The 23664-nt window shown below is 43.6% G+C and overlaps 1 protein-coding gene and 1 long non-coding RNA gene across 21 annotated transcripts in view; both read right to left on the bottom strand.

Moving 5' to 3' along the window:
* The window catches only part of CPSF7 (cleavage and polyadenylation specific factor 7), a 28639-nt gene that overhangs the window by 2964 nt on the left and 2011 nt on the right, over positions 1-23664 (bottom strand). For 5 of the 20 annotated variants that reach the window (XM_015114034.3, XM_077962671.1, XM_028833360.2 and 2 more), the window contains exons 3-9: positions 16686-16904; positions 15753-15856; positions 15206-15378; positions 11421-11835; positions 10920-11038; positions 6995-7163; positions 6162-6329 (exon numbers count right to left, since the gene is read on the bottom strand). In XM_015114034.3, the coding sequence (XP_014969520.1) occupies positions 6167-6329; positions 6995-7163; positions 10920-11038; positions 11421-11835; positions 15206-15378; positions 15753-15856; positions 16686-16904 (1362 nt within the window). In that variant the 3' untranslated portion in view covers positions 6162-6166. Of the gene's footprint in view, positions 1-2998; positions 3832-3945; positions 4094-5627; positions 6330-6994; positions 7164-10919; positions 11039-11420; positions 11836-15205; positions 15379-15752; positions 15857-16349; positions 16427-16685; positions 16905-23664 lie in introns of those variants that run through there. The other 15 variants (XM_077962672.1, XM_077962670.1, XM_015114037.3 and 12 more) reach the window with 11 other exon arrangements.
* LOC144334193 (uncharacterized) lies at positions 18496-22805 on the bottom strand. The gene is made up of 2 exons (XR_013403749.1): positions 22406-22805; positions 18496-19960 (listed from the first exon to the last, which is right to left on the bottom strand). It is a non-coding gene; the product is annotated as an uncharacterized LOC144334193 (long non-coding RNA).

Raw genomic sequence — 23664 nt, 5'->3', positions numbered from 1 at the left:
TGGGGAGGCTGAGGCAGGAGAATGGCATGTACCCAGGAGGCAGAACTTGCAGTGAGCCAGATCACGCCACTGCACTCCAGCCTGGGTGACAGAGTGAGACTCCGTCTCATAAAAAAAAAAAAAAAAAACTTTTACCCAAAAGTAAGGGTCTATTAAGCCACCTGTCACATGGCCACCAAACAAAGTTCCTAGTACACTCAGCCCCTGTTCCAATGCTGCAATATCCATCTGTGGGTGGTGGTATGGTCAGTCTGAGCATATAAAACATTATTAATAGTCAAAGGGAAAATGAGGAATTAGAATTTCTCCTAATGCCCAAACCAGCAACACAGCCTACACACAAATGTTTACCTTTTACATAACTACTTCTGTAAAGTGGCCTTATAAAACCTAGAGGAGACATCTACGTCCTCCCTGATCCTTCTACACACCGAAATGACACTATTTTCAGCTTGGGTCCTCAGAATCTATATGACCTAAGCCTTCCTGGCCTGTCTAAACACCTATGCAGGCTGGTATTTGTCCCATTTTCTCTAAGGGAAAACTGAAGCCCTCAGTGCACTCAATTTCATACCATTAGGGCTTCTTAATCTTTGAATTAGATCCAAATTGAAGAGAAAGCTCAGTTTTCAATGGATAATGAGTATAGGAAAGAGGTGAGAATGACTGTATTTCAAGTAGCATAATATCCTAAAATACTGAGATAACTGACATAGTTGAGAACTACAAAAAGTCGAAGACACAGGTTGCAGAGAATAACTTGTACACCAAGAGAAGCAAGCCACAGCACTCAATTCTTAAATCTCCATGGCTACATTTTGGTGCCAATATTGGAATGCAGGCAGAAATCAGAGATTCCCTCACTGGGCCAATTAGCCTTCAGGCCCCAGAACTGGGTCCTATGCTGAGAAAAGATGGACAAAGAAGGCTACTGTTCTATTGCTGCCTCTGAACAAAATGTACCTTTCACTCTCACGGAACACCTGTCATCATAGAATATAAATACGATTCATTTCTAACTAAAAGGTTGCTATAAATGAGGACCATGTACCATCTTCCCAACATGAAACTTCCTAAGCCATTACTTGGTCACTACAGATGGAAATAAGAGTCCTTAGGGTGAGAATGTAAGAAATTGACATTCTTGGGGTGCCTGATTCAGTGCTTTTAGACTGTATTATTCAGATGAAATAACCACCATATCAAAGGGGTGACCAGGAAAAGTGGGGAAGTAGAAAACGTGCCTCAGAGTTAATTTTTCCCATCTTGTCATGGGCCTACACAAGTCAAATGACTGTTTTCTAGGCAATATTGTTACGGCATTTTCTGTCTTTTTTTTTTTTTTTTTTGAGACGGAGTCTCGCTCTGTCGCCCAGGCTGGAGTGCAGTGGCCGGATCTCAGCTCACTGCAAGCTCCGCCTCCCGGGTTCACGCCATTCTCCTGCCTCAGCCTCCCGAGTAGCTGGGACTACAGGCGCCCGCCACCTCGCCCGGCTAGTTTTTTGTATTTTTTAGTAGAGACGGGGTTTCACCGTGTTAGCCAGGATAGTCTCGATCTCCTGACCTCGTGATCCACCCGTCTCGGCCTCCCAAAGTGCTGGGATTACAGGCTTGAGCCACCGCACCCGGCCTGTTACGGCATTTTCAAAGTTACCAAAAGAGAGTTATCCTCATAATGGGAGAAATAGTCTCGTCTTATTTTATTTTTATTACTATTATTTTTTGAGACGAGGTCTTGCTCTATTGCCCAGGCTGGAGTGCAGTGGCACAAACATGGCTCACTGCAGCCTCCATCTCCCCGGCTCAAGCGATCCTCCCGCCTCAGTGCCCCCAAGTAGCTGGGACTCCTCCCGCCTCAGCCCCCCCAAGTAGCTGGGACTACAGGAGCACACCACCATGCCCAGCTAGTTTTGTATTTCTGGTAGATACGAGTGTTTTGCCATATTCCCCAGGCCAGTCCCTGAGCTCAAGTGATCTGCCCCTCTCGGCCTCCCAAATAGTTGAAGTTACAGGAGTAAGCCACTGTGCCTGGCCCCATTTTATAAGTGGAAGAAATAATGCAAAGTGACAGCTAAAGACTCAGGTTGAGATGTTTAATTCTCAAACTACTGCTGGATCAGTGGATCTCGCTGGTAATTTCCCTGTCCTAGGCTGTCAGGAGCAAAGCCATCAGGAATGGTGACATGCAGTCATGTTCTAACTACTAAACTGAATGCAGCCCCAAAGACGACAGTTCATGCTCTGCACAGGTCAGCCATCACCTCCCTGGTCACTCTCATCCCAGTCAGCTCCAAAAGACATACACTGTAGCCTACATGTGCTTTTCAATCCACAAGTAACACCAGCAACTGTGCAGACTCAAAACAAGAAAACGGAGTGAGGACTGGACCAAGACCTACTCTAATGCCTGCCCTCATGCCCACCTGAGACTGAGTTAGGCCAAAGTTGTTTGTGGTCTCCATCTACATTAGTGTCTGCTTTTCCAGAGGATACGTGGGCATCTCCCCAAACTCAACCTGTTGCAAAATCTAGAAAGAAGTACCTAGAACCCACAGCCTAACTGTTGATTCTACATGGGTTATCCTAGATTTCAATGATGTTAAGCACTCTAGGATTTTGTGGAATAAATGAGTGGCTAACAACAGAGAACAGAGACAAAAATATTAGTAATTTTTCATCTTCCCACTTATTTGCCTCTTTTGGGAGAAGATAAAAACAATTCCTGGCTATAAATGTTTTTAAGCTAATGGCCAAAGGACAAGATAGAGGGCAGTAGCCAAACCTAAAAGGAGTATTTTGGTTTTTAGTATTTTCCAACTATTTACATTCCAGCTATTGCTCAAACTACAGGGGCTCACAGGTGGTGAGAGTTTCTTTCTCCTTCTTTATCCAGACATCACCATCCCAAAAACACCAAACAGAACTACTATTCTTTCCCCTCACCTTCCTTTTCAATTACCATTACTTTAGATCAAGCAGGCAAAAGATCAAGGACATCTTTTTCTTTTTTTTTTTTTTGAGACAAAGTCTCACTCTTTCGCCCAGGCTGGAGTAGAGTGGTGCGATCTCAGCTCACTGCAACCTCCACCTCCCGGGTTCACGCCATTCTCCTGCCTCAGCCTCCCGAGTAGCTGGGACTACACGCGCCCGCCACAACGCCCGGCTAATTTTTCGTATTTTTAGTAGAGACGGGGTTTCACCGTGTTAGCCAGGATGGTCTCGATCTCCTGACCTTGTGATCCGCCCACCTTGGCCTCCCAAAGTGCTGGGATTACAGGCGTGAGACACTGCGCCCAGCCAAGGACATCTTCTTAATGTACTTGATATGAGACAGAAAAATGAGAAGTCCTAGAGACAATCTGCAACCACAAAATTGAGAAAGGACCCTGAAGTTACCTGGGTCACGCAGTAGCCTCCAGGAACTACAGATAGACCCCTAGCCAGTCTGGCCTATTTTAAAGATTTCCATAGAAGCAGAGTCAACACCTGCTCCTATATGCTTATATATTAGAAACGATCTTTCCAGAAGCTTTCCTTCAATTGGGATTGCTAAGCTGGTAGAATGCAACCTAAAGATGCAGCATCCCTTCTGACTCCCTACCAATATGGAGCCTGTCTAAGAATGAAAGCAACAGAGAAAAGCAGAGCTGAGAGATGCAGATGAAGTCTGGATGACACAGCCAGAGCTCCTGGATCCAACTAATCTTAACTGAACTTCTCCATTACTTAACAGTTTTTCTCTCCAAGCTTCCTGCTTTCATTTTGCTTCAAAAGAAAATTATAACCAGTCACAGTGGCTTCATGCCCATAATTCCACAGCACATTGGGAGGCTGAGACAGGAGGATCACTTGAGGCCAGGAGTTCAAGACCAGCCTGGGCAACAAAGCGAGACTCTACAAAAAACTTAAAAATTAGCCCTCAGGAGGCTGAGGCAGGAAGATCACCTGAGCCCAGGAGGTTGATGTTACAGAGCCATGATAGTGCCTCACGGAAGTGCACTCCAGCCTGGGTGACAGAGGAAGACCCTGTGTCTATTTAAAAAAAACAAAACAAAACAGCCAGGCGCGGTGGCTCACGCCTTTAATCCCAGCACTTTGGGAGGCCAAGTCGGGTGGATCACGAAGTCAGGAGTTCAAGACCAGCCTGGCCAAGATGGTGAAACCCCGTCTCTACTAAAAATACAAAAATTAGCCAGGCATGGTGGTGGGCGCTTGTAATCCCAGCTACTCGGGAGGCCAAGGCAAAGAACTGCTTGAAACCAGGAGGCAGAGGTTGCAGTGAGCCGAGATCACGCCACTGCACTCCAACATGGGCAAAAGAGGGAGACTCTGTCTCAAAAACAAAACAAAACAAAACAAAAAACACAACAAAATAAACAACCTTGTCACTAAGTCTTTTCCAAAAGCAAAAAACCCTTTTGTTGAGGTTAATTATCCACCACAAAGCCCCTAAACCTATTAAAAGATAATTTTTCAGATCAGCTTTCTCCTCTCGGACTAAAGCATATTAATTTTCAAAATCTTTTAAATAAACTAATTTTTCTTTCTTTTTCTTTTTCTTTTTTTGAGATGGAGTCTGGCTCTGTCACCCAGGCTGGAGTGCAGTGGCCGGATCTCAGCTCACTGCAAGCTCTGCCTCCCGGGTTCACGCCATTCTCCTGCCTCAGCCTCCCGAGCAGCTGGGACTACAGGCGCCTGCCACCTCGCCCAGCTAGTTTTTTGTATTTTTTTTTTTTTTTAGTAGAGACGGGGTTTCACCGTGTTATCCAGGATGGTCTCGATCTCCTGACCTCGTGATCCGCCCGTCTCAGCCTCCCAAAGTGCTGGGATTACAGGCTTGAGCCACCGCGCCCGGCCTCTTTTTTTTTTTTGTTTTTAATAAGAGATGAGGTATCAGCCGGGTGTGGTGGCTCACACCTGTAATCCCAGCACTTTGGGAGGTCAAGGTGGGCTGATCACGAAGTCAGGAGTTCAAGGCCAACCTGGCCAATATGGTGAAGTCCTGCCTCTACTAAAAATAGAAAAATCATTGGGCGTGGTGAGGCGTACCTGTAGCCCCAGCTGCTGAGGAGGCTGAGGCAGAATGGCTTGAACCCGGGGAGCGGAGCTTGCAGTGAGCCAAGATCATTCCACTGCACTCCAACCTGGGCAGCAAAGTGAGGCTCCGTCTCAAAAAAAAAAAATAGGGTCTCACTATGTTGCTCAGGCTGGTCTCAAACTCCTGCTTAAGTGATCCTCTAGCCTCTGCCTCCCAAATTACTGAAGTGCTGGGATTACAGGCATGAGGCACCCGCCTACCCCTCCTCCCCACCTTTTTTGAAACAAGGTCTCACTGTTTGCTCAGTCTGGAGTGCAGTGGTGCAATCACAGATCACTGCAGCCTCGACCTCCTGGGCTTGAGCAACCCTTCCACCTCCACCTCCTAAGTAGCTGGGACGACGAGATGTGTACCACCACACTTGGCTAATTTTTGTATTTTTTGTAGAGTCAGGGTCTCCCTATGTTGCCCAGGCTGGTCTCGAACTCCTGGGCTCAAACAATCCTCCTGTCTTGGCCTCCCAAAGTGCTGCGATCATAGGTGTGAGCCACTGTACCGAGCCTAATTCTTAAAATCATTAATGTTGCACCTTGAAAACTAAGTAGGCAATGGCGTTACTATTCTTAGTCAATTTTCCTAATTTTTTAAATTGAAAGTTCATAATAATAACGATGGCTATTAATTATTGAGAACTATGTGACAGGTACCATGAGTGCTAAATGGTCTACATGGACTCTCACACTAAAACTTAGCAAGTCATTGGGACAGTTGCTTTTATTATCTTCATTTACAAATGAAGAAACTGTGGAACAGAAAGTAATATGGCCAATTATTAGTGGAGGAACTGGGATTCAAATTGCTGCCTGAATGCAGACACCATGCTCTCACTCAGATACCAAGCTTTTCAGTTAAGAAACAAGCAGAAATCTCAGAAAGAGGTGAATCTCAGAGTCAGATTCCCCACAAATGTGCAGAAAATCTGCCCTGCAATTCCAGTTATGTAAATCAGAAGTTCCCCCTACCCTTGCTGCATTTACTTTTGCTTTAAAGAGAGAGAACTCTTCACTATAAATCTTTTTTTAACAAAAGATCCCCCAGCAGCCAGGAACGGGGCTTCTCCCACCTTTCTCAGTGGTGCCGGTCCCGTTCTCTATCCCGGTGTCTCTCGTGCTCCCGGTTCCTTTCTTGGAAATAATCATCATGCCGATCTTCATTATGAAGCAGATCCCGGTGCCTCCTGCTGCTCTCCCGGGACCGGCTAGGTGATCTTTCCCGGGACCGATGTCTTTTCCTAATTAGAAAGATCCTTCAGCCTCACTCAGAGGGCCTACCACATTCTTTCTGAAAGAATGTGGTGTTTTGGTGTCTTCCGATATTTGCCTAAACTACTCCTCTATTACTCTATCATAGGCCCACTGTCTGAGAATTTTAGCTCTTTGAGGACTAGTCTTTTTTGGGAAGATGATTAACGGGTAAATTTATCTGTTGAGAACATAATTTATCAGGTGCAGTGCTAATAGTTTTGTATGGATTATCTGACCTAATCTTTACAGCAGGTCTATAAGATAAATACCATCATTGTCCATTTTAAAAAATGAGAAAAATGAGGCTTGGAAAGTTAACTAACTTCCATATGCAAGAAGGTCATACAGATAGTTAGCAGCAGAACTGGGATTCCAATCCAAGCTTGTAGCATTCCAAAGCCCATGTTCTTAACAATACCTTTCTGTATTTTTTTCCTACATGAGCCCATGCCTCACCTACCAGATTTCAGATGTTACAATACTTATTAATGAAAGTATCTGATTAGTTTCTTCCCCATAAAGACATGAAGGCTTAGGTCCAGACTTTCAGCCAGGTCTTTCCCAGATTCCCTGGGCTCCATTTGTCCATACTCCCTATCCCTGGAAGAGTGCTGCTTGGGGCTGGTAGGTGAGGACACAATCACCAACTCACCTGGAAGAGCTCCCACTGGCACCCACACTGTAGGACTTGGCTTCGATGCCATGAAGACAGTCCTTAAGAGAGGAGATGAGGACACGGCAACGCTCATCATTGGCAACCCGGGACTGTTTGATAACCGCAATGGCTGTGAGCAGCGTCTCAATAGCGTCACTATAATCCCCTGAAAAAGGATGAATGAGAAAGGCCAAGGGTGAGGAGAGATGGTAAACTAACTAGACCAAAAGGAGAACTCAGGAGGACACAAACCAAGAGTAGCTAGCTGTCCTAAACAACCACGGTAAAAGAGACGAGGCAGATGTTGCAAATGTAAAACTGGATGACACCTATATTCCAGCGGTTTAGAATCTGACAGATGTTTTCAGATGAACAAACTGACACGTTGCTGTCCAGGGGCTATTTGACATCTATTAAAATAAACAATGTGCATATTTTTTGAGCCAGCAATTCTACTAAAAATTTTCTACTTCTGTTCACAAGTGTGTATGTTTAACAGTGTTTTAGTGTTGTTTATTATCTTCAATAGGATCTGGCTATATAAAGGAACATTGGTTCTATAGAGTATTACATAGTTGTTAAAAAGCAGGAGGTAAACCTGTATGTAAACAAAGTAATCCATGTAAAGCCATTAGCACAGTGCCAGGCACATAGTAAGGATCAGTAAATTTTATATGTTGATATAACAGGTGTCCAGAATATACTAATTGAAACAAGCAAATTTCAAAACCATATCCCATTTTTGTAAAACAATAAAAATTATATATAAATTGTCATATGCACAAAAAAAATTCTGGAGGAATATATACTAAACTATAAAAGGTGGTCTTATTGGTGGTCCTTGTATAGAGGACTATTTTGTTTTTGAGACAGGTCTTGTTTTATCATCCAGGCTGAAGTGCAGTGGTATGATCATAGCTCACTGCATCCTTGAACTCCTGGGCTCAAGCCATCCTCCTGCCACCTCACCTGGCTTATTTTTCAAAGTTTTTTGGTAGAGATGGAGTCTCACTATGGTGACCACGCTGGTCTCAAATTCCTGGCCTCAAGTGATCCTCCTGCCTGGGCCTCCTAAAATGCTGGGATTACAGGTATGAGCCACTGTACCTCATGAGACTTTCTAAACAATGTGTATTTCTACAAATTATTTTTAACCTACAATCAGATGTATATGTGTATATATATGTTATTTACATAAAATACATATGTGTAGTATATGTATACATTAAAAAAATTATGGCTGGATGCAGTGACTCACGCTTGTAATCCCAGCACTTTGGGAGGCCGAGGTGGGCAGATCACTTGAGGCCAGAGGTCAAGACCAGCCTGGCCAACATGGTGAAACCCGGTCTCTACTAAAAATACAAAAACTAGCCAGGTGGTGTGGCATGCACCTGTAATGCCAGTTATTTGGGGGGCTGAGGCAGGAGAACTGCTTAAATCTGGGAGGGAGAGGTTGCAGCGAGTCGGGATCATACCACTACACTACTCCGGCCTAGGCAATAGGGCCAGACTTCGTCTCAAAAAAAAAAAAAAAATAATGCTGTCATAAAAAACTAGACCTTTCATTTCCCAACTCTGAGCAATGCCTGGCTCAGGGATAGTGGTCATGGGGCGGGTACCTGCACTTTGCTTTTCCAAGCTAAGTCAAGAGCATTAAGGACAGAAGTTAATACAAAGAAAATATGAATCTAGGCAGGGGTCCAGTGAAAATGAAGCCTGGCAGCTTCCTCTGTGCAAGGCAACAAGAATAGAAACTATGGAGAAACTGTCCAGTGGAGGCGCAAGAATATGAAGACATCAGCTCCATCCTGGCAGGGAATTTTTGCCTGTTTTTGTAGGCACCTTCAATAAGTATTTGTGGTTTGAATGACTGGAATGAGAACAACAAAAAGGGAAGGAGGTCAAGATTCAGTTATTGATCATCTTAGTGTGAAAGGGTTGATGAGGAAGAAGGAACAATGAGTACTTTCTTTATACTGCTCTGTGTATTTAACCCATATAATCCATGGGTATATATTACTTTCGAATTTAAAAAGAGGAATTTTTTTTTTTTTTTTCTGAGACACAGTTTCACTCTGTTGCCCAGGCTGAAGTGCAGTGGCACAATCTTGGCTCACCACAACCTCCACGTCCTGGGCTCAAGCACTTAAGCACTTCTCAATTCTCATGCCTCAGCCTCCCAAGTAGCTGGGACTACAGCGTGTGCCACCATGACTGGCTCATTTTTGTATTATTAGTAGAGAAGGGGTTTTGCCATGTTGGCCATGTTGGTCTCAAACTCCTGACCTCAAGTGATTCACCCGCCTTGGTCTCCCAAAGTGCTGGGATTACAGGCATGAGCCACTGCACCTGGCCTAAAAAGATTAATTTAGATGTCAATGTAGATTTTTCTGGTGGGAAAAAATGAAGGGAACATACATACTTTCTGTCTTTAACCTACTCTGTGGATTCAAGTTTGGCAAGATGGGGGCCGGGCGCGGTGGCTCAAGCCTGTAATCCCAGCACTTTGGGAGGCCGAAACGGGTGGATCACGAGGTCAGGAGATCGAGACCATCCTGGATAACACGGTGAAACCCCGTCTCTACTAAAAAATACAAAAAACTAGCCGGGCGAGGTGGCAGGCGCCTGTAGTCCCAGCTACTCGGGAGGCTGAGGCAGAAGAACGGCGTGAACCCGGGAGGCGGAGCTTGCAGTGAGTTGAGATCGTGCCACTGCACTCCAGCCTGGGCCACAGAGCGAGACTCTGTCTCAAAAAAAAAAAAAAAAAAAAGTTTGGCAGGATGATGCAAAGATGAAAACTGAGGGAAAGCAGATGGTAATATTTAGGGCTAAGTTATTTCTCAGGAGATCTGATAATCACAGACATTTACATTCATGTAGGGAACGCGCAGGAAGGAAGTGAATACGGCTAATGTCATGATGTGAAAACTGGACCAGTACTCTGAAACTTCCTGTAGCCTCTTCTTTTAGAAACCAAAGATCTTATGCTCAGGGCTTTCGGAATCGTGGCTGCTGGTTCTACCCACTTACTACTGAGAGCAGGGCAAAAGTTTGCTGTAAGGGCATAACATGCTTTAAGATGACTATCTATAGACTTGCCTCTTTTTAGAACAGGCTACCTACCAGCTCTGCTTAGACTCCCAAATGTAATGAGATTTCATAGCAAACCATTATCTAGATGTGGTGGCTCACACCTGTAATCCCAGCACTTTGGGAGGCTGAGGCAGGCGGATCACTTGAGGTCAGGAGTTCAAGACCATCCTGGCCAATATGGTGAAACCCTGTCTCTACAAAAAAAAAAAAAAAAAAAAAATTAGCTGGGCGTGGTGGTAAGTGCCTGTAATCCCAGCTACTCAGGAGGCTGAGGCAGGAGAATCGCTTGAACCCAGGAGGTTGTAGTGAGCCAAGATTGCGCCACTGAATTCCAGCCTGGGCGACTCCCTCTCAAAACAAACAAACAAAAAAACACATTATCCAGTCAAGACATCATTCCTAAAAAAAACCTAGGGTCTATATCTGGTATTCGGTAGACACTAAACCTAAAGATCAACCACTGAGATGGAGATTTCCACGAGGCAGGAATTTCATTCTACAGCAAATACCATATTGAGATTGTATTAATTCTTTATATTCCAGGCATTAAGTTGGTTTTCATGTGGGCAGGCCTAGATACAGGCTAAGTAATACAGTCGGACTTCCCCAAGGCCAAGAAATCAGGTTACGTATTGCTCTTCAAAGTGTGCCGCTCTTGATACCTACAGTACTCCAACTTTATCTTGTTGAACTTTTGCCCAGCTACTCAGGAGGCTGAGGCAGGAGAATCGCTTGAACCCAGGAGGTTGTAGTGAGCCAAGAAATGACAAAATCAGGAAAAAAAGTAAAGGTTAAGGAGAAGGCAGTGAAGGTAGGCATGAGTTACCTGCACTGGCTCCAGATACCGCTTTGGAAATGGCACTGCTGGAAATTGCTCTGTTTCGCTTCATGATATCTTCAAATTCGGCTTCACTTACTGTAGAGGGTGGAGGGCCCGAATCTCGGCTGTACAAAGAAAATACCATCCTTGATTGCTCACATCCCTTATTATTTTTACTGTACTCTACAATACTTTTGTAATTTTGGCATAACACACAACAATGCTAGACATCTGTAGTATTCACAACACCTGCTCCAGCATTTAATTTAAGTACCTTTAAAAGGGGTATAAAGGACATGGTTTGGGTCAAGTGGTTAAGATGCAATCAAAACATCAAATGAAAACACTAACAAATTGTAAACTACTTCCCAGGAGTCAATGCTGTGACAACAGAATATCCATAAGGGAAAGAACAAGGATTCAGTGCTCACTTTCTCAGGGAGAATACAATGCTTAACACACTTGTTAACCCTGGCTCAAATCTGAAAGGAACAAGATAGTCCTTACCTGCCATGGTGGTTATAGGGGGCAGAGGCCTTCATGTAAGTATCTGGTGGAGGCCCCACTGTAGCGTTTGGTGGGGGGAAGAAGGCTGGATTGAGGTGAAGGGCAGGTGGGATGGCCCCAGGGGGAGGTACAGCAAGATGAGGAGGTAATCGAGGAGGTGGGGGCATGAGATGCTGGTAGTGGATACCAGGAGGAGGAGGAGGGACCCCAAAGCTTGAGGAGAGAGGTGGTGGGGGTGGAATTGGTGGTGGGGGCAGACCCATCAGGGGAAGGGCCGAAGGAGGACGATTGAAGTAGGGCAGCACACTGGGGGGCTTATCCACACGAGCAGATGAGGGTACAAGGTTCTCAGAGGGTGTGGCCCGTCCATCAGCAGAGTCACTAGAATCTCGGGAATGGGCCCGTGGAGGTATTCCTATGAAGCAAAACAGAACTAACGTTACTGCCCAGGCTTTACACAAACCCACAGGACCAGTTCATCCTTCAGGAGTTACCAGACACCCCACAGAGGAAGGTGACTAAAGTGGCTAAGAAGGTAAAATCATCTGCCTTTTCTTTGGCTTCAGAGAAGGTCAGAAGCAACTCAGTAAAGACAAAGACATTAAATCCAAAAAACAGTATCGTCCTAAATCCTGTCAAAGAATGTTTTTCATCCAGAACTCCAGAAGTGCTTCAGAACAGATTTAATTTATCCTTACATATATGTTCTATTTTTAAATGTAGAAGGATCCTGATAGCCCACGAGAAAATGACAGTATTCACTGATGTTCAGGTGAATTGCAGTTGACTTGAAACCCCACATCTCCTGAAGAGTTCAGGATCTCTCTCCTTAAACTAATACTAGTTAACCTCTTCCTGTTGCACATTTAAAATGTTCTCTTTGCCACAGGGTGTTGGCTAGGGAATTTATGGGAAGAGAGGGAGTGGCAGGAACTGGATGACACTTCTATTTACATACTAAAACCAGTAATCAGGGTGAGAAAGAGACACGCATAAAGACTAGACAATTAGAGGTTAAGTGAAAGAAAAATTGGGAGATAGGCCAATAAAAGATCTGCCCACAGCACGAGCACATGACACACAGCTGACAGTAAGGATGCTTAGCAAAAGCTTGCTACAAACCATGTCTCAAATCTGGGGAACTCCTGCTACATTTCAATGGCCAAAATCCTCTACTCCTCAGGGCAGCCTAACAGGAACACCATCACCACATGCCAGTATGGCGCTGTGCACAACAGGAGCTCAGAACATGTTTTAAACAGCTGGAAGCATGGATTCTGACACTGTCAAGTCACTTGATTAAACTTGTTCCTTCTCTCCAGTTTAACAGTTTAAGCCTGTTTAATGTGGAATCCAATAGAACAAGATCACATTACACCAGGGAAGTCTTAGAAATAGAAAGATGCCATTGGCAGCAAGTGTGGAGGGAAAGAGTGCTCCTTAAACTAGAACACGATAGTTAATCCCAGCTCCTGAGTAAAGCCTAAGCTGGAATCAATTATGCTGACAACCACCTAGACTTCTCTACTGCAGAAACAGTGTCAGTGCTGTCTTGTTCTTCATGTCTCAAACACATGGCAACTGGCTCTTTCCTAGAGTTCTCTCAAACTGAAGAACAAAAAGGTATTAGGCAAGTGTCATCTGACAGCTAACCACTTCCCCAGCTACTACTGTTGTCACATCTGCAAGGATTCTGTTTTTTATCTATGGCTACAAGTCCCAAAAGAGGCAACCATTTTTATGCAGAGGAAGTCCACCAGCTTTACTTAGTGATTAACAGAGCCCAGGTTTATCAGCACGACAGAGAAAAACTGCACTCAGTTACTACAATCTTTTCAGCAAAGAAAGGTAACATGAAAAGCAGCTGAGTAGAAGTAGGAATGTTATTCCCAATACAACTGTAAAATTACATACCTAAGGAAGGTCAGCGGCGAATTACAGAAAGACTCCAAAACAGAGGGAACTTGAAAATACTTGTCAAGGAAGAAAAGTGTGTCCTTTCTAACATGGAGCAGTAAGAGTTCACACCAAATCTATCTAGGCTGTCAATCTAGTTAAAAGAACAGCTGTTCCTATGCAAGAACAAAGTGGTCCTATTTCTACTTGGAGGATAAACCCAATCAATACAAGGCACTATTTTGAGAGCTGGACCTAAGCAGTGACAGAACATTGGTGATGAAACTCTGCTGTTCCTCCCACTGTAGCAAAAGAAAATAAGGTGGCTGACTGTCTCAGGGAGGGCCTTGCAGGGTGGCTGCACTTTATCAGGTCAGGAAAATCCAAGGTCTAGTCCTCAGGTTTCTCAGATTCAGAAACTTGCTTCAACCGGGGTGACTAGGCCATAGGAGACTGATTCATGCTAACCAAACTCACAAGAGACTGACTCATAAACCAGAACACCAATTTATTAATTTACAATGAAAAATGTAACTGCCAAGCAAACCGGAGTACTTAGTACTCTTCCCAGTAGGAGACCCTAATTGGGAAACCAAATTAGCATAAGAAAGTGGCTTAGTGAGTACAGTCAGAATAAAGAGAGTAAGATGAATGTAAGGGAAACTGTCCTCAAACTAGGGTAGTCTGGTGTAGCTTGCTTTTTTTTTTTTTGAGACTCACTCTGTCACCCAGGCTGGAGGGTGATGGTGCAATCTCAGGTCATTGCAACCTCCACCTCTGGGGTTCAAGAGATTCACCTGCCTCAGCCTCTCAAGTAGCTGAGATTACAGGCATGTGCCACCATAACCGGCTAAGTTTTGTATTTTTAGTAGAGACAGGGTTTTGCCATGTTGCCAAGGCTGGTCTCCAACTCCTGACCTCAGGTGATCTGCCCGCCTTGGCCTTCTGAAGTGCTGGGATTACAGTGTGAGCCACCACGCCCAGCCCCTAACTCTCCCACCCACCCCCGAGACGGAGTCTTGCTCTGTCGCCCAGGCTGGAGTGCAGTGGCCTGATTTCAGCTCACTGCAACCTCCGTCTCCCGTGTTTCAGCAATTCTCTTGCCTCAGTCTCCCGTGTAGCTGGGATTACAGGCATGTGTCACCACACCCAGCTAATTTTTGTATTCCTAGTAGAGATGGGGGTTTCACCATGTTGGTGAGGCTGGTCTCAAATTCTTGACCTCATGATCCACCCACCTTGGCCTCTCAAAGTGCTGGGATTATAGGCGTGAGCCACTGCGTCCGGCCTCTAACTTTACTAATGGGATATACCTGCCAAACAGACTAAAACATTTGGTAATCAAAAGAGCACCCTCTCCCCTGGACAATGCTGGAGAAATATTGTTCAATTCTTATTCTCCACCACTCCTCTTGGTTGATTCCTTTCAATATCTTTCCAATTAACGTTTATGAAAAGATTATAGGCACCTTTTAGTTACATTTTAGGGTGGCTGCTTCTTGATAATTTATAGAGAGGCATGTCTTAAAAATTAAGCCCATTCACCATATGCCAATTTTTAGACAGAAACACAGAATTTAGAGCTGATGGAACTTTAAATATCATGTCACTAGTCCAGATGGGGAAACAGGCCCTAAGCAGTAAAGTGACTTGGCCAAGGTCACACAATGAATTATTGGCAGAACCAAACTACAACCTGAACCTGCTTGACTCCCAGCACAATGCTCTTTCTTCTATACAGACCTATTTTGGGGACTACTTGTCGACCATGACACCACTTACAACCACCATCACCCTCCCCCAAACTCATCCACACTGTAGGCTGAGCCTACACCACAGAAAACAAACCCACAAACATCCCCCCCTTCATACAGATGGTCTCCACGTACCCCCTCTTGGGACTCGGACACACTCACGTTTCCGAGCCTGTGCCTCAAACTGTGACAGGTTCTGCCGGGTGGCCGGCCTCACGTCCACTTTTTCTCCATTAAGAACTTTTCCTGGTAGGAGTTCCAACAATTTGTGGACAGAGTTTTCAGAGGCTACCACCACCTCAGCATACCTTAGGAAGGAAAAATTAAAAATGAATGAAATCTGTAGACAACCAAGAGAAGAAAAAAGAAATTCTCTTCTATTTTTAGTAAAACTTGATAAAGCAGAGGACATCTTGCTAAACTAAACACACACACAGCACTACTAACAACAAAGAGCCTAAATCTTTGTTTTTTTGGAATTAAAAATCAGTATTCTTCGCCCCTTAAGAGATAAATGTTCTACCACACTGCAGCTAGGTCCCTTTCTAAGGCAGTTTGCCAAAACCAAGGCATTAAGCTGGGCCAGGGGTGGGAGGGATTAAAATTCAGGGCCAAAATATAGTGCTGATCTGTTATCCCAATGGTTACAAATTAAAAGGGGCTTCTCAAATCCAGACCTCACCCTTTGGACTGGCCATTTGCTCGATTCTCTGCAAATTTCAACTCCACCACATCATAGACTCCTATAGAGCGAATAACCTGGATCAGCTGCTGGTCTGTGGTCCACTGGGGCCGGCAAGATGGAAAAGGAAGAGATGTCAAGAGCTATACCCCCGCCTGCCAATGTCCCAGACCCTGCCCCCCAAACCCAGGATTCTAGTCACAACTAAATCCCCCCAGAGGAAACTCAAAAGCCTGGCAATATTTCAGTTAGTGCAGACTTTTCTTACTGTCCTCACCCATACAGAATTCCAAACCCACTCACCCCCATTCCCCATCTTTAGAGACTGAGAAGATTAAAACTTATTGTAACTTTGACTGCCATTTGGACTGGCTGGTCATCAGTTCAAACACTGACAGCTAGCAATTTTTAAATTATAGATCTGACAGGCTAGAGTTGACCATTGCCAGAACTTCCCCACAGTAAATATATTTTCTAACTTGGAAAAACCACCCCCACCACCAGCCCCAAAACATGACAAAATAACTTGCAGAACAACAGTCACCACCTACCCCAAGTATACTAGAGTTATCAAGGTCTTTAATCCCCATCACCCACCATTATCACAGGACCATCTAATGACCACCAAGAGTTCAAGGTGTTCACTCTGAAATCTCGTCCCACAGATGACCCTGCTAGACATAAAGCCCCAGGGTCAGGGGCAGTAACAAGATGGCAGAAAAAGCAACTACCCACTTAATCATTGCTTTCTTCGGCACCAGTACGTCCTCAGGATAGTTCTCTTTCAGAGATCAATCCAACCTGATCCCAGGAAAAAGAAATCCAACCCCATCAGAGCACAAAACAGTGCAACAGTGGTTTCTGAAAATGCCATCACCTCCCAGTGCTCTCCCTCCAGCCCACCCATAAGCATTTTTGGTTACCCACACTCACCCAGGAGAAGCTGCCCACATAGACGGCAGCTCGTCTATTACGCAGGCCACTGTAGGTATACAGAATTGCAGGGGTCTTGTTGTTGGGCTTGGGAGATGGCTCCTGGCGAACAGGAGGAGGTGGCTCAGTGCTGCTGCTTCTGTCATCTGAGGGCTGTGAGGTGGCTGTCAGCACATCATCATACAGGTCAATCTGATCTGTATTGTTGAACTCTGGGTCCTAAGAGATGAGGGGTTGGCAAAGGTAGGTTTGCAAACTTCATTTTGTTCATTCTGTTTCACTCTAGTTTATTACAATCCAGTTAAATACTTGATAAAACATGTACAAAACTTCCTTGTCCTACCCTAGGAAACAAGGTAAGAAAAACTTCCTGTTGAAACTGTATCACTTAATTCAGATTATGTACATTTTTTTTTCTCTCAAGATTCTGGTAACAGTCTGTAAAGTTTATGGCTTTAGCCACTGGCAAGAATCAAAAGGCACTGGGTGATTAAGCAAGCAAAGAAAGAATGCATAATGAGATGCATGGGCTGCTATGATCAATAAGGTCAACTTCTAAAGACCACATCTAAGATAAGCTAATGAAAACTTATTTTCAACATCTTATGCTATTTCCAAAATCAAATGTTATATAAAATTCACTTGTCTATTTAATAATAAATTTATTTAGAAACTGAATGCAGAGGAAAAGCATGAAAGTGGGTACAAAAATGCAAAAAAGATTGGGAGTTACTGATTTAAATCCCTTGATTGGTACAAATGATTTAGGAAAGCTCTAAACTCATTGTATACAATCCCATCTTTCCATTAGAGAAAATAAAAAATAAATAAAAGGGAAGGGAATAACAACAGTGGTTTTCCCCTACTAAGTTCTATTTCTTAAATGACATACAGACCCAATGCATTACCATGACATGTATCTAGGAGATGTACTTTTTTTTTCTGAGACAGGGTCTCACTTTGTCACCCAGGCTGGAGGGCAGTGGTGCAATTAAAACTCACTGCAACTTCAACCTCCTGGGCTCAAGTGATCCTCCCACCTCAGCCTCCAAGTAACTGGGGACTACAGACATGCACAACCATGCCCAGCTAATTTTCAAATTTTTTGTAGAGACAGGGTTTCACCATGTTGCCCAGGCTAGTCTGGAACTGCTGGACTCAAGTGTCCACTGGCCTCGGCCTCCCAAAGTGCTGGGATTACAGGGGTGACTACCATGCCCAGCCGATATTCAATGATATACAAAAAACAGTTAAAGTTCTCTAAAATATAAGGGCCAGAAAATACGACAAGAACCTATACCATAAACTGTATCACAGTGAGCATTTATAATATGAATATGTATTACAGAAGATGTGCAAATTATACATTCTGCCTATGTGATATATTACTATATACCAAAACCCCTAAACTACAACTACTACTACTACTACTACAATATGGGACCTTAATGTTTAGGATTTTACAGGCCGGGTGCAGTGGCTGACGCCTGTATCCCAGCACTTTAGGACACACAGACAGGCAAACTGCTCGAGCCCAAAAGTTTCAGACCAGCCTGGGCAACGTGGTGAAACCTTATCTCTACAATAAATACAAAAATTAGCTGGGCATGGTGGCACAAACCTATAATCCTAGCTACTTGAGAGGCAGGAGGATCACTTGAGCCTGGGAGGTTGACGTTGAAGTGAGCCATGAGTGGACCACTGCAGTCCAGCCTGGGCAACAGAGTTAGACCCTGTTATTTTAAAAAAAAAAAAAAAAAAAAAAAGTGTTCAGGATTTTACAACGTAATTATCTCAGAGAAATTGTATCTTTCTTTCTTTTTTTTTTTTTTGGAGACAGAGTCTTGCTGCAACCTCCAACTCTTGGGTTCAAGCGATTCTCCTGCCTAAGCCTCCTGAGTAGCTGGGATTAGAGGTGCGTGCCACCATGCCTAGCTAATTTTTGTATTTTTAGTAGAGATGGGGTTTCACCACGTTGGTCAGGCTGGTCTCGAACTCCTGACCTCGTGATCTGCCCACCTTGGCCTCCCAAAGTGCTAGGATTACAGGCGTGAGCCACCGTGCCTAGCCTCAGAGAAATCTTTTTAAGGATTAGACAAATATTTTATTTTTATTGCAAGAATTAGACAAAACATTCAAACAATGCTAAAGACAATGCTGCCAAAATGACAGAGACAGCAAGTAGTTCAGTGTTTTAAGGGTGCTACAGCAGTTTCACATTGCTATTCTTTTAAAGAGGGAATAAAGGAGGCACCTAAGTTGGGCCACTTGTCCAGTACCCTGAAGAAATACTTTCTTCAAGGCAACTAAAGACAGGTAACTCCCATAAATTTCTCCCTCCAATATCACGGCAAGAACTGCTAATTCTGAAGTGATCTGAAGAAGACTCACTAAAAAATTTACTCTTAGACCAATCCTTGTATTATAAGAACCTCTGGAAACAATCTTTTAGTTTTTTAGTTTATGTGAAGTACAGTGGAAGAAAACGCACACTAAGAGAATAATCTTGGGTTGTTCTGATAGAGAAGGGGGAAGGATTCTACTTCCTGAAGCATATACATAATTTCAAATATTATAAACACTCTAAGAAACCCACCAGGAGCAGCTACTCGGGAGGCTGAGGCAGGAGAATGGCATAAACCCGGGAGGCGGAGGTTGCAGTGAGCTGAGATCCGGCCACTGCACTCCAGCCTGGGCGACAGAGCAAGACTCTGTCTCAAAAAAAAAAAAAAAGGAAACCCACCAGGAGAGCTTAACCCTTCTAAAAACGTTAGAAAAAGAATAGCAAAGAGAGAGTAAACTTTTAGGGGGCAACTTAACAAGAAAAGGAATCAGCGAGGCAAATAAGCACAGGAAGCTTGTTCCATGTAGTCAAACCCATAAGAAAGGATTGTACACAAAAAGGATCAGCATATAAAGAATGAGGAGAGAAGCTAACACTGCAGAGGACAGGGTGGATAATAAAGTAAGAAGATGAGGTCAGCTAGGGCTAATAAGTGGGAAAACATTTTGTGTGTAAGTAATCACCATAAAATATTTCATAGCTCTTATGTCTCAAACCATCCTAACTCTAGACGAAATCACTCTTCATGTACCAGGTATGGTGAGTTGCTTCTGTGGTTCAAGGTAGAGAAAGGATTTATACACATCATTTGATCCTATCCAACGCTCAAATCCTTAGAAAGCACTACTTCACACCAAGATTCTTCTTTTTTTCTGAGATAGAGTGTCAGTTTGTCACCCAGGTTGAAGTGCAGTGGCGAGATCTCAGCTCACTGCAACCTCCGCCTCCTGGCTTCAAGCAATTCTCCTGCCTCAGCCTCCTGAGCAGCTGGAATTACAGGTGTGCACCACCACATCCAGCTAATTTTTGTATTTTTAGTAGAGACGGGGTTTCTTTCAGGCTGGTCTCAAACACCAGGCCTCAGGTGATCCTCCCACCTCAGTCTCTCAAAGTGCTGGGATTACAGGAGTAAGCCACCGCACCCAGCCTTCTTTTTTTTAAATCAAGGATTTTCAAATGAAACTTAAAGGGAATAAGGAGACACATTATCTCAGATAATCAAATGGAACCAAATTGAGATTCCCTTCCATGCAGTATCTGTAATTCAGATATATGTGTCTAAAATTTCTAATGTAAAAATCATCACTGAAAATTGAGTAGTGGACTAACATGCAGATTTGGACAGCTCAGAGACCAAATGCATCACCAGGAAACCCTTCATACTGTAAGCTTAGGCAACCAATATACTGTTTTAAGATCCCTTAAAAAATAGGATAGACTAGATCCTGGAGGATCTTGGTATGGCTACCACTTTTAGAAACAAAAGGATTGAATGAATACAAAATTATCACAAGATTTAAATGGTCTCTGTGGGCCATAGAGTCTCAGTTCAAAGAAGTTGGTGGGAACTGCACAGGGCAAGACTGTTGAGGGTTCTACTGAAGAAACAAGGTATCAAATTGTTTGGATTTTAATCCCCCAGCATCATAATTCATTTTACTTGTTCAGCTAGTAAAACAGAAACACAGTTAAGGGCCAGAGATTTTTCTCAGGCGATTTATGCAGTGATAGATTAAACTAAAATCAAATTCTATAAATTAAGTGAAAAGTACATTTTACATGCACTGATGATGTTCAAAGTTTCATTCCAGGGAGATTAAACATGAAACATATATTTAATATTGAACGACTATCTCAAATAATTTTGTGTTCAACAGCACAGAAAGAACTGTGACTGTCTCATGAAACTTCCTGCTTCTCTATAAACAAAAGAGGTGTGTGATTTTCAATTTAAGTAAGATCTTCTCCACTTGTCTGCTCAACGTTCCTACCCTCCATCCTCTTCTTCCTGATATCCCACTGAGGGAAGTAACTAGCCTAGGATTTATTTTTCTCAGAGCAACCAACTTGATACCATTGTTTCTTTTAATTGTAACCAAGGCTTAATCAAAAATTTTGGCTTTATAATGACCATTTCCACAGTTCTCACTTTACACCCTCCTTTTCCTTCATTGTACATTGCCATTGTCCACCACCCCTACCCACCAGGAGTGGAATCTGTTTTGAGTACAGGGACCCTTTTTTTTCCTTTCACTTCACTAGTCCTGGCACAGCGCTTAGCAAACACAAGTAGCTCAATAAATAAATACTTATTGATGGACGTAAGGAAGAGAACTGGGCACACTGTGCAAAGCCTGTCTCAGTATGAGAAGCCAAAACTCCCAGCAGAGCAACTGATCTCAGTCACCTTTCCAGAGTTCTCCCTGGTCCAAGAGAGCCAGTGTGAATCCCAGGACTCCCTATGTTACAGGAATAAAGTAGCTCTGGCAAAAAAGGCTTTTGCAGCAAATGCTCTGAGAAATCTGGGAATAAGCACCATAGGGTTCCATCTAGGAAAAATATTAATTTTCCTTGGGGAGCAAAGTGCACATGAAAGGCTTCCTGTGCATAGGCCAGCCTGGGGCGAAATCGGTAACATTCTTAAAACATTCTAAAACACAATTTGTACTGGGTGCCTTCAGACTAAGCCAGCTTCTAACAATTGTAGCCAAAGTTTTTTTTTTTTTTTTTAAATAATTTCTGTAGGTTCCAGATGACACTAACGCTAACTTTGTCAAAAATAACTAATTTGCATGTGTGTGGGGGGGAAACACTCATCCCATCACCTTCCACAAAACATAAGATATTCAAAATTCACACTTTCTTCAGCTTGCCCCGTGTCAAATATTGCCTGTTGGATATATACATCTATTAAAGTCCACATACTATCTTTAGCCTGTCTTAGACCTGTAAAAAAGTCCTTTTTAACAGAGGAGACCAGAGAACAAACTGTCGAGGTCAATAACTTCTACTCTAACAAAGCAGTTCCACTGGACAATGGATTCTGCCTATTTCTCAAAATGAAATGAATGGCACCATTATCAATCCACAGATAAGAAATTAGAAGGGGAAAAACTTTTCATTAATAACAGAGAAGGCGGCTGGGTGTGATGGCTCACACCTGTAATCCCAGCACTTTGGGAGGCCGAGGTGGGCGGATCGTAAGGTCAAGAGATTGAGACCATCCTGGCCAACATGGTGAAGCTCTCTACTAAAAATACAAAAATTAGCTGGGCGAGGCAGCGTGCACCTGTAGTTCCAGCTACTCAGGAGGCTGAGACAGGAGAATCACTTGAACCCGGGAAACGGAGGTTGCAGTGAGCCAAGATGGTGCCACTGCACTCCAGCCTGGCGACAAAGAAAGATTCTGTCTCAAAAAGAAAAAAAAAGAGAAGAACTAAGGAGCGCTCTTGTTATCTTAGTGGGGGAAAAATATAATCTGCAAAAAGTCTGAACTGGGCAGAGTGGCTCACACCTGTAATCCCAACAGTTTGGGAGGCTGAAGTGGGAGAATCACTTAAGCTCAGGAGTTGAGAGACGAGCCTAGGCAACACAGCAAGACTGTTTCTTTTTTTTTTAAGGTAGTAAAAGTCTGATTCAAGTGAATATGGAAAACAATGATTTTGTAACTAAATTAACATCTGGAACTTTTTTATCCATAACTATTCGATTTATTTAAAATTAAAATTTTTTTTGCTGTGCACAGTGGCTCACGCCTGTAATCCCAGCACTTTGGGAGGCCAAGGCGGGCAGATCACCAGGTCAGGCATTCAAGACCAACCTGGCCAACATGGTGAAACCCCATCTCGATCAAAAATACAAAAATTAGCCAGGCGTGGTGGCCCACGCCTGTAGTCCCAGCTACTCAGGAGGCTGAGGCAGGAGAATCGCTTGAACCTGGGAGGCAGAGGTTGCAGTAAGCCGAGATCGCGCCATTGCACTCCAGCCTGGGTGACAGAAAGACTCCGTCTCAAGAAAAAAGAAAAAAAAAAAAGAGGAAAATTCATGTATTTAAGACAACCAGCAGCTATATTTAAAGGACCATAGTTAGCCAGAGCAGAGACAAGAAACCTGTCATTAAAATGTATAATTGGTGAAGCTGTATAATGGGTACAATATATTATTCTACTTTTGTGTATGGTTTATAATTTCCACGTTACAAATCCATAATGCATCAAAAAATAGACTTTAATGTAAACTTATGCCAAGTGAAAAATAAATGGCATGTATCCGCCTCTTCTGTTGCCTTCTATCAAAGTCAGGGTCCAACCAGGGAACATTCCTTTTCTAGCCCATTCATTACTCGCTCTTACCAGGTCCTTATGTGTACCCACTGGAAGATGCAAATGGGAAGAGCCAGCTTAACTTATGTAGAATGGTGCTGAAAATAACCCAGGCAACGTATTAGTAAGTTTTCAGTAGAAACTTTGGAACATTCTTGAGAACTGACCTCAAGACGGAAAAACTGAACTGCATGGAAGATTATTCCTTTGAGAGAATTTTTCTTGTGTTTTTAAGAGTCAGGAGGATCTTGCTCTGTTGCCCAGGATAGCGTGCAGCAGCCCAATCATGGCTCACTGCAGCCTTGCACTCCTG

This window comes from Macaca mulatta, chromosome 14 (genome assembly GCF_049350105.2).
Source record: "Macaca mulatta isolate MMU2019108-1 chromosome 14, T2T-MMU8v2.0, whole genome shotgun sequence".
Lineage (NCBI taxonomy): Eukaryota > Metazoa > Chordata > Mammalia > Primates > Cercopithecidae > Macaca > Macaca mulatta.
Note: the sequence above shows the minus strand (reverse complement) of the source record. Positions and strands in the feature narration are given on the sequence as shown.